The following is a 10,196-nucleotide window of genomic DNA, read 5'->3' as shown; positions in this document are numbered from 1 at the left end:
GTTTTAGATAATTAGTTATATTATTAAAAGAAGTAGAAAAAAGAAGAAAAAAAGAAGAATATGTAGAATAGGAAGAAGAAGAGAAGGAAAGAAGAAGAAGAGAAGGAAAGAAGAAGAAGAAGAAAGGAAAGAAGAAGAAGGATAGAAGGAAACACCCCGACCCCCTGATCCCGACACGACACCCCGACACCCCGACCCCCTGACCCCGACACCACACCCCGACACCCCGACCCCCTGACCCCCTGACCCCGACACCACACCTCGACACCCCGACCCCGACACGACACCCCGACCCCGAAACAGCACCCCGACTCCCTGACCCCGACACCCTGACCCCGACACCACACCCAGACACCCCGACCCCCTGACCCCCTGACCCCGATACCCCGACCCCGACACCACACCCCGACACCCCGACCCCGACACGACACCCCGACCCCGAAACAGCACCCCGACACCGACACGACACCCCGACCCCCGACACCTCCCGAAAAGGTGCTCTTTGGCCTTCCAGAGGCCGACGGGGTCATATATTTGTGAATTATGAGTTAGGTCATATATTTTTCGATTTTGTTATGAAAAACATCATATATAATTGTGTTGATCGGGTAGATTTAAATGTGCAGTTGTTTCATCGCTGCGAGTTTTGCTGTTCGACGACCTCCCCGTGCGTTTGACGAGCTCTGCCCCTTCGTTCGTGGGTGAGCACAAATGACATGTCCTCCTCCCCCTTAATTATTTGCTCTGTTCCGGTGTTCGTGCCGATGAAACTTGATAGCTAGCTCTATATCTGTCTTGAATCATCAGCAGGGGACGAGGTAAGGGAGGGAAGAAGAGAGGAGTTGGAGCACGTGGTCACGGGAGAGGAGGTAGGGTGACTGCTAGGGCGCCTTCCTCGCCGCCACCCCCAGCTGTTTCACCCGAGCACGTGACTGCTAGGGTGGACTCATCCGAGGAGGAGGCTACACGGACTCCGGTCCACGAGCCTTCGGCCCACGAGCCTCGGGTCGACGGGCCTTTGGCCCATGAGCCTTGGGTCGACGGGCCTTCGGCCTACGAGACCCCGGAGGAGCACACGTCTCGATGGGGTACCTGGCCGGATGAGTCTGAGGGGCCGAGTGGCCATGCTGATGATGGCGGGGAGCCGACTGATATTGAGGAGGAGGGGGGCACCATCTACCAGCATGGTTGTACACGGCTCCCGTCCGTGCCGGCGACCCGCGAGCAGAGGTGGTTGATTTTCCCTGATGGGGAGAGGTAAGTGCATTTAATCTTTTTGTACCTTCTGCATTCACGTTTCTTCAAATATCTAATGCGTTGGCCTTGTCATGCTGTAGGGGTTGGGACCACCATCATAGTGTCCGCCGGCCCAACTCCGTCCTTGGAGTTCTTTGTCGGCAAAACTTCCCGGGGTTTGTCATGTTGCCTGGTCAGGGTCGGCTTCCAGAGCTTGGATTGAGCTGGGAGCACTACTTGGCTGCCCCGGCCCCGCTGGGTGAGATCATCGACGGTGTCTTGTGCGACACGAGGGCAGACGTGGTGATCAGAAAGTTCTGGGTAATTTCTCCTTTACACATTTAAAAATCTTCAACTAGCTAGTTATTAATTGTACTAATCATTATTGTCTCATTTGATTGCAGACATTCTAAAGGTGTGAGGAGGGATACGAGGAGGAGGCGGCAAATGTTATCGAGAACATCTGCAAGCGCCTACTACAGAACTTACGGCACGAGGCTCGGGTGCAGGCTGTTCGAGACTACTACGCCTTGCGTGGTATCAAGAAGCCCAAGCCGGCGTGCCGCGATAAGTTCCTGAGTAAGGAGCAGTACATGAAGGTAATTCTTAAGGCCTTGTACTTACTTCCTTCATTTAGTAATTCATAGCCGTAGAGCTCAAGTTTCTATTTGCTAACTTAGGCGCCTCCGAGATGGTGTGCGGATCGGATGGATTGTTGGGAGGTGTTGGTCAATGAGCAGTGCTCAAAAGAATGGCTAGCCGTCCACAACGCGGCCAAGGACAAACGTGCCCAAATGGAAGGTGTGCCACACCATCAAGGCAGCTCCAACTTATATCAGTTTGGGCGGAACTGGGTATGTGGTTTGCTTCATGATTCATGCAATTCATTCATCATCTAGCTTGAGCCCTTTAATTACTAATTTACTTTGTTTCTCCCTTTCAGGCACGCTACAATAAGGTGGATAAGGTGCCAGAGGTGTACGACCTGTATGCCATGGCCCACACTGCCTCTTTCAAGAAAGTCAAGGCATTCTCTCCGTCTGACCTCGATGATGCAAACAACTTCACCAACATCTCTCCCACGACAAGCTCGTGAAATATAGAGATGAGGGGAAGGCGAGGAAAGGGGAGGACTTTAACCCGAGCCAGGGTCCCATTGATCCAGAGCTGGTGATGATATCTGGTGGCGGGAGGTCCCATGGCTCCATAGTCATTGGAGATGGGCTTATCCGTTGTCCTAGCACTCTCTCGGAGATCAAGGCGCGCCAGTCGAGCTCCGCTCCTGAGATAAGGCCTCGTGAACGGCCAGTCCAACTCGCCATCAAGGTTAGTTATACGTACTCAGCTATCTTTCTCCATTACATTGTCTGTGCTTCCATCAATGATTACAAATGGTAACGAGGAGTGGTGTTGCAGGCTGCTATACAGAGTGAGAGAGATAGAACGGAGAAACTTCTGGCGGAGGCGGCGGAGAGGCAGCGGGAGTTGGAGGAGAGGACGACAACGATGTTGGAGGAGGAGAGGGCACAAAATGACATGTAGGCAAGGGCCATGTACGAGCTCCTTGTGGTAAGTTTCTTCTGCAGATTAGCCAAAACATTCATGTAGTGTTTGTCTCATTACTAACTAGTATGACTGAGTCATCAAAACCAAATGTGCAGTCTGTGTGCGAGAAGACCGGTCAGACCGCTCGGCCGATGCCAGTGATTTCTCCTGGGACCACAGTGAGTTTAATTTGAATGAACATTACTTGCTAGTCTTAACATTTGAGTGTCATCATGCTAACGAGACATTGGAAATGATCTTTGGTGCAGCGTAACTCCAGACAAGCATCGCACGATCCTTCTCCAGCTACTGGCACGAGCTAGCCCGCTCCTACACCTCCATGATCATGGTAAGTTTCTCTAGTGTTTTGCTTAACAAATGCATAAAGACCTAGACTTAGCCTTATTTCCTCCAATATGCTTACCACAATGACCTAGAGTCAGCTTCTTTTCCTCCAAAATGACTTAATAAGCTTACTGACCTCCAAAACCATCCATTTTACCTAAGTTAGCTCTAAAACAATCTATACTTAGCTTTGTTTCCTCCAAGATGACCTAGGTTGGCTCTAATATGCTTAGTTAACTAGGTTTCCTCAATAATGACATGTACTTAGCTTACTTATGTCAAAAATGGCATAATTAGCTTAGTTAGCTCATAAACAATCCATTTTACCTAAGTTAGCTCTAAAATGACCCATTCTACCTAGTTAGCTAATAAATGATCCATTTTACCCAAGTTAGCTCTAAAATGACCCATTTTACCTAGACTAGCTCCAAAATGATCCATTTTACCTATGTTAGCTCTAAAATGACCCATTTTACCTATGTTAGATCTAAATTTTCTACGCATCACCAAGATCAATCTATGGAGTAATCTAGCAACGAGGGGAAGGGGAGTGCATCTACATACCCTTGTAGATCGCGAGCGGAAGCGTTCAAGAAAACGGGGTTGATGGAGTCGTACTCGTCGTGATCCAAATCACCGATGATCCTAGCGCCGAACGGCCGTCACCTCCGCGTTCAACACACGTACGGAGCAGCGACGTCTCCTTCTTCTTGATCCAGCAAGGGGGGAGGAGAGGTTGATGGAGATCCAGCAGCACGACGGCGTGGTGGTGAAAGTAGCGGGATTCCAACAGGGCTTCGCCAAGCGCTGCGGGAGGAGGGAGATGTGTCATGGGAGGGAGAGGGAGGCGCCAGGGCTTAGATCTTGCTGCCCTCCCTCCCCCCACTATATATAGGGCCAAGGGAGAGGGGGGGGGGCGCAGCCTTGGCCCTTCCTCCAAGGAAGGGTGCGGCCAGGGAGGAGTCCATCCTCCCCAAGGCACCTCGGAGGTGCCTTCCCCCTTTTGGACTCTCCCTTTCCCTTATCTCTTGGCGCATGGGCCTCTTGGGGCTGGTGCCCTTGGCCCATATAGGCCAAGGCGCACACCCCTACAGCCCATGTGCCCCCCCCGGGGCTGGTGGACCCCCTTGGTGGACCCCCGGACCCCTTTCGGCACTCCCGGTACAATACCGATAAAGTGCGAAACTTTTCCGGCGACCAAAATAAGACTTCCCATATATAAATCTTTACCTCCGGACCATTCCGAAACTCCTCGTGACGTCTGGGATCTCATCCGGGACTCCGATCAACTTTCGGGTTACCGCATACTAATATCTCTATAACCCTAGCGTCACCGAACCTTAAGTGTGTAGACCCTACGGGTTCGGGAGACATGCAGACATGACCGAGACGACTCTCCCGTCAATAACCAACAGCGGGATCTGGATACCCATGTTGGCTCCCACATGCTCCTCGATGATCTCATCGGATGAACCACGATGTCGAGGATTCAATCAATCCCGTATACAATTCCCTTTGTCTAGCGGCATAGTACTTGCTCGAGATTCGATCGTTGGTATCCTGATACCTTGTTCAATCTCGTTACCGGCAAGTCTCTTTACTCATTCCGTAACACATCATCCCGTGATCAACTCCTTGGTCACATTGTGCACATTATGATGATGTCCTACCGAGTGGGCCCAGAGATACCTCTCCATTTACACGGAGTGAAAAATCCCAGTCTCGATTCATGCCAACCCAAAGACACTTTCGGAGATACCTGTAGTGCACCTTTATAGCCACCCAGTTACGTTGTGACGTTTGGTACACCCAAAGCATTCCTACAGTATCCGGGAGTTGCACAATCTCATGGTCCAAGGAACTGATACTTGACATTAGAAAAGCACTTAGCAAACGAACTACACGATCTTGTGCTAGGCTTAGGATTGGGTCTTGTCCATCACATCATTCTCCTAATGATGTGATCCCGTTATCAACGACATCCAATGTCCATGGTCAGGAAACCGTAACCATCTATTGGTCAACGAGCTAGTCAACTAGAGGCTTACTAGGGACATGGTGTTGTCTATGTATCCACACATGTATCTGAGTTTCCTATCAATGCAATTCTAGCATGGATAATAAACGATTATCATGAACAAGGAAATATAATAATAACCAATTTATTATTGCCTCTAGGGCATATTTCCAACATCACTGTCACCTCCACATGATCTCTCCACCATAGAGCCAAACCCCCACTCTTACCGTTGCAGTTCACAGCTACCCCCTGTCTGAACCCTAGGCTCCATTTCAATCTCTCCATCGCTCCTGCTGTTTTTTTAGTTTCTGATAAAAATACCACCGCTGGGTTGTATGACCTAACCAGGTCCCGTAATTCGCCCACTGTCGGGTCCAACTCTAACCCCCGACAGTTCCAGGCTAAAATGTTCATTGCTCCCGGCGGCCCTGCGACCTAGCAGGGTCCGCCGATGTACCTTCATATTCGGATATACGGTCAAAAACTGAAGTTGTCTTCTGCCTTGTGTCACGGATGAAAGTATTGTGTCCTTCCTGGTTATCCCCTCCCTCCTTTGGTTTCCACACCTGCTAGCCTCCTCTTCCTAGAATCAGGTGGGGCATGCGAGCTGTCGCCCCTCCCCCCTTGATCTACATGATTCTGCCTGGGTTTGCGGACGTAATAGCTTTTCCTCCATTCAGTAGGGTAGTGCGGTGTATATCGATAACTCGCCTCTCTTTCTCTATTAGCTGCCCCCCACTCCCACCGGCGTCGTTCTTCATATTGCTCCTTCTCATACTCCCACTGCCTTTGCTGCATTTCCAATTGTTCCTAGAGGTCTCTTTCTTTCTTACGCTCAAGGTCATCTCGTAGGTCTCGTTCCTCTGTCCATTCTCTCCCGCCTTGGTCCTTCTTGGGGCTGTTTACCTCCCCTTCTTCAGGCCTGCGCTCGACGCCAGTGAGCGAGCATTCCAACTTATCAAACTCATTCTTTAGATTGCGTTTTTTCGGGATGTCTCGAACTCGCACATGTGCTTTGTTAACCTGCTCTCTCTTGTTACCCTCAGATTGCGAGCTCATGAAGTTGCTGCTATTATTTTTCTTCCCCTTCGCCTCAACTTTGGAGCCAGTGCTCCTTCCCGGCGAAGCTCTCAACCAGCCGCCCCATTGCGAAGATTTGTCTACTGGAGGATCACACCACCCATCAACATGTACGAGTCTCCCACATTCGAAACAGAAATGTGGAATTTTCTCGTAGTGGAAGTCAAACCATGTGCCAACCTTGTCCTCCTGCGACGTCTTGAGTTGGAAGCACCGAACCAGCGGCTCATAGATTGAAATCCTGGCCCTCACCCCCAGCTGGTTTCCTCTAGCTAGTCCTTCCTTGTCCACATCTACCTTGACGACCTCGCCGAGCCAGTTGCCAAGCGCTCGACCAAATGCCTCAGTTCTCTTTCCCGGTGGTAAATCAGCTACTCTGACCCATACATCCACCTTATCGAACACCATCTCAGAGGGCCGTATATTACTCTCATACTCCTTGAGCACGAGCACATTGAAATCATACTGCCACGGCCCGTTGTTCATCGCATGCCTCCAGTCTCCTTCACTGCCAAAGTGAACCACAAGTACATTGTCGCCCATGTCCCTGAATCTCGCCTCATGACGAAGTCCCCATGCCCTCTGCATCGCTTTCTCTAGCACCGTTTGTTCAGCGGTCTGGGCGAGAAAGCTTTCCCCACCGCCGACCACTTTGCGTTCTTGGGCAGGATCTGATCTGAATCCTCAAAGTCAAATCCTTCCGCCTCTTTGTCTAAGAGTACCATCCCTCCCAGCCTAGCTGAGAGACTCGACGTGGGATCCGGCGTCTTGCTCACTACCGGGGACTTGGAGGATCCCCTACTCACCGATTTGCCCGGAGTAGTTACCGCTGCCGGGGTAGCCTTGGCCGCCGGCGTCCCACCCTGTGTCTCCTTCGCCTTCTCCACCATAGCACCGCTCCGCGGTGGAGAATGCTGCACTAGTCCGTGACAAGGGAAGCGCCGTCGCCACCCCTGAGCACGACCATAGTCTCGCAGCCCCCGTCGCAGAAACCCTAACCCTAGTGTTGGTAGACGGTCACCACATGATCGCCTTTCCAGTCGCCCCTTAGCGTTTCAGCGCGAGCCATCAAGTAGCTTCTTGGTATCACCAGATATGGTGCGCATCGTCGTGGAATGGCGGAAACAAGGCGTGTTACCCATGTCACAATCAATTGGCATGTCTTTGTTGAAACCAAATAAAATCTTCACCTGCTCCAGAATATTTTCTATCGTGAGTTGCAAAGTTACTATTGAGTATTTTCCACTGCAAAAAAAAAGTTAGTATTGAGTATTTGATTTTTTTTCTCTCGAGAAGATTGAAACTCTTTGCTGAGTCGACGCTGTATAATGGGCCCAGGGATACCTGATCCCAACGTTTGGCCCAACTTCTCTGCCCACCACCATTCTGCTCCTCCCCCAAATCGAAACCCTCGCCGTCGCCCTTCTCCCCCTCCTCCGGCGGCCATGGACGAGCAGCAGGTGCTCCTTGGCATCTCCAGGAGCGATATGCTCGCCAGAATAGAGCGTTGCGGCCGGGATCCTGCGATGCTGGACCTCGGCTCAAACATGCTGCTCCACTTCGCGTACGAGTACCTCCCGGACCCGCCCGTCTCCCCCACCGCGCCCCTGTCGCTCGCCGGCGCGTCGTGGGTACCCGACGGCGTCGACCGCATCAGCCGCCTCCCCGACGTCGTCCTCCGCGACATCATCTCCCGCCTCCCTGCCAAGGACGCCGCGCGCACCACCGCCCTCGCCTCGCGCTGGCGCCCACTCTGGCGCTCGGCGCCCCTTGCTCTTGTCGACAACCATCTGCTTCCGGACGGCGGCGCCTCTGGGCCGCTCATCATCGGTGCTCCCTCTCCCCGCGCCGTCACCGCCGCGGTGTCCAGCGCCCTCGCGGCGCACCCGGGGCCTTTCCGCTGCGTCCACCTCACCTGCAGCACCATGGACGAGCACCGAGGCGAGATGGCGCGCTGGATCGACACCCTCGTCGCCAAGGGGGTCAAAGATCTCGTCTTTGTCAACCGCCCTTGGCCGATGGACCTGCGCCTCCCCGCCACGCTCTTCAGCTGCGCCTCCCTCACCCGCCTCTATCTCGGCGTCTGGACACTTCCAGGCACCGCCGCCGTGCCGCGCGGCGCCAGCTTCCCCAATCTCCGGGAGCTCGGCCTCTGCATGACTGTCATGGAGGACCGTGCTCTGGCCTTCTTGCTCGAAAAAAGCCCCGTCCTGGAGTTCCTCCTCATCATGTGGAGCCAGACCGGAGTGCGCCTCCGACTCGTCAGCCACAGCCTGCGGTGTCTTCAGCTGGGCTATACCCACTTGGAGGACATCGAAGTGGTGGATGCCCCTCGCCTGGAGAGGTTCTTCCTGCGAAATGTATCCTTGCCTGGAACCGGCAAGTTCACCATAAACAGCCCTTCCAGGATCAAGATTGGCGGTGCACCCAACCTGCGTGTGCTGGGATACATTCAGCCAGGACAGACAGAGCTGGGGATTAGCAACACCGTCATCGTGGTCGTAGATCCTACTACTAATTTAATTTGCATGTATAACTGTGCTGTGTCAATTAATATTGCCAATGTATGATCTGACTTAGTTTCCCTGTCCTTGGTGTGGGATGCATTGCAGGCTGGGAGCAAGGAGAACATTGTCCCTAGTGTCCAGATTTTGGCCATAGAGTTGCACTTTGGTGTCCGCGATGCTGTCAAGAAAGTATCTGGTTTTCTCCATGTCTATGTATAATTGGTTAACTTAACTAGATAGAGCTGTTGCATTGGCAATTTTAGAATAAGGAGGGAGTATGTTTTAAGTACCTTCGATAACTGTGAAATTAAGAGCAGCCAGAACTGTGAAATTAATCATATAACTGTTGGCATGCTCATAGATAAGATATCTGAACTATGTATGCTACCATTTTCATCTGCAGTCCCCCCGCATATCTGAAAAGTCCACCGGCAAGGTCAATCTGAAGTTCTGGCAGGAGGGCGGTCCCATGAAATGCGTGGTGCAGAGCATGAAGAAGGTGTTCTTCTACGAGTTCCAAGGGTCGAGAAGCGAGGTTGCTTTCCTCAAGTTCATCGCGGAGAGAGGCCGGGTGCTGGAGCAGATGGTGGTTGTGGTGTCCAGCAAGTGTTTCTCCTGGGTGGATGATGATGTGAATGTCAAGCTGAAGCCGCTGACGGGTGCGAAATGGAGCAGCAAAGCCTGCAAACTACACATCTTCAAGAGCCCACGCACTGATGTCGCGGGTCCACTCTGCAGGCACAATATAGCTTGTGATTTTGGGTGGGCTGACCCTTTCGACCTCAGGTACTACTACAAAGCAGAAAGGATGTCTGTAAGTTAGTTAATAGCACCACGCCGTGCCTCTTGTGCTGCAAGACTGCTAGTTCTTGAGCTAAAAAACCTGCATTTCTCTTGGCATGCTTTCTGGATGTGGTGTTACATGATGAGGTTGTTTGTGCCAAGAAGTCTTGTGTGGCTGGATTGCTGGTGGGAGTAATGGATTGAATCGGAAAAATTGTTTTTACCAATAATTTCTTCATCTTGTTTTTCGTTTTACCTTGCAGTCAATTGTGTGCAGGGCTATCTAGTAGTCTAATGTGGTCTTTCTGGTTTGTCCAACTACAATATTCATTTGTGCTGTGAAGTTGTTGTAGTTAGCATGAATGAACTTGGTATGCATTAGCGGCGGCGTGCATTGTTGCAAAGGCTCGCTGCGCCGACGAGTTAGGAGTGCCCTTGAGAGCTGGCGTTATCGCGCACCGTTTGTTTGTTGGACTGTCTGCTAAGTGCGCATGCTGATAGATGAGATCAGCTGTGCTGCCAGAGAGGAAGCAGGAAGGTGTTGCTTACAAATGTATATTTTCTTTTTCGGGTTAAACACTTATTGCTCAAACTGAACACCAGGGATCTGGACACTGTTCAAGTTGTAACAAGCAACAAGCAGGACATCTTGACATTGTTCGGCTGGCAGTTGCAAATTT

General features: G+C 51.7%; 1 protein-coding gene across 2 annotated transcripts; it reads left to right on the top strand.

The window, feature by feature from the left end:
* Nucleotides 1-7,543: 7,543 nt before the first annotated feature.
* Nucleotides 7,544-9,746, top strand: LOC109732850 (F-box/LRR-repeat protein At1g06630-like). Of its 2 annotated transcripts, none has more exons than XM_040404719.3 (3): nucleotides 7,544-8,721; nucleotides 8,839-8,922; nucleotides 9,137-9,746. In XM_040404719.3, the coding sequence occupies exons 1-3, from the start codon at nucleotides 7,555-7,557 to the stop codon at nucleotides 9,554-9,556; spliced, it is 1,671 nt and encodes a 556-aa protein (XP_040260653.1). In that variant the 5' UTR covers nucleotides 7,544-7,554; the 3' UTR covers nucleotides 9,557-9,746. The 2 variants fall into 2 exon arrangements, with proteins under 2 accessions (XP_040260653.1, XP_040260652.1); XM_040404718.3 differs by having other exon boundaries at nucleotides 7,547-8,724.
* The last annotated feature ends 450 nt before the right edge of the window (nucleotides 9,747-10,196 follow it).

Source organism: Aegilops tauschii, chromosome 3 (genome assembly GCF_002575655.3).
Source record: "Aegilops tauschii subsp. strangulata cultivar AL8/78 chromosome 3, Aet v6.0, whole genome shotgun sequence".
NCBI lineage: Eukaryota > Viridiplantae > Streptophyta > Magnoliopsida > Poales > Poaceae > Aegilops > Aegilops tauschii.
This window is presented reverse-complemented; position numbering and strand designations above follow the sequence as displayed.

Excerpts from the sequence above, each read along its gene's own strand:
- LOC109732850 (XM_040404718.3), top strand. The coding sequence starts at position 7,555 with ATGGGCCCAGGGATACCTGATCCCAACGTTTGGCCCAACTTCTCTGCC. Across the intron at positions 8,725-8,838 it reads TTAGCAACACCGTCATCGTG|GCTGGGAGCAAGGAGAACAT; the intron begins GTCGTAGATCCT and ends GATGCATTGCAG. Across the intron at positions 8,923-9,136 it reads TCCGCGATGCTGTCAAGAAA|TCCCCCCGCATATCTGAAAA; the intron begins GTATCTGGTTTT and ends TTTCATCTGCAG.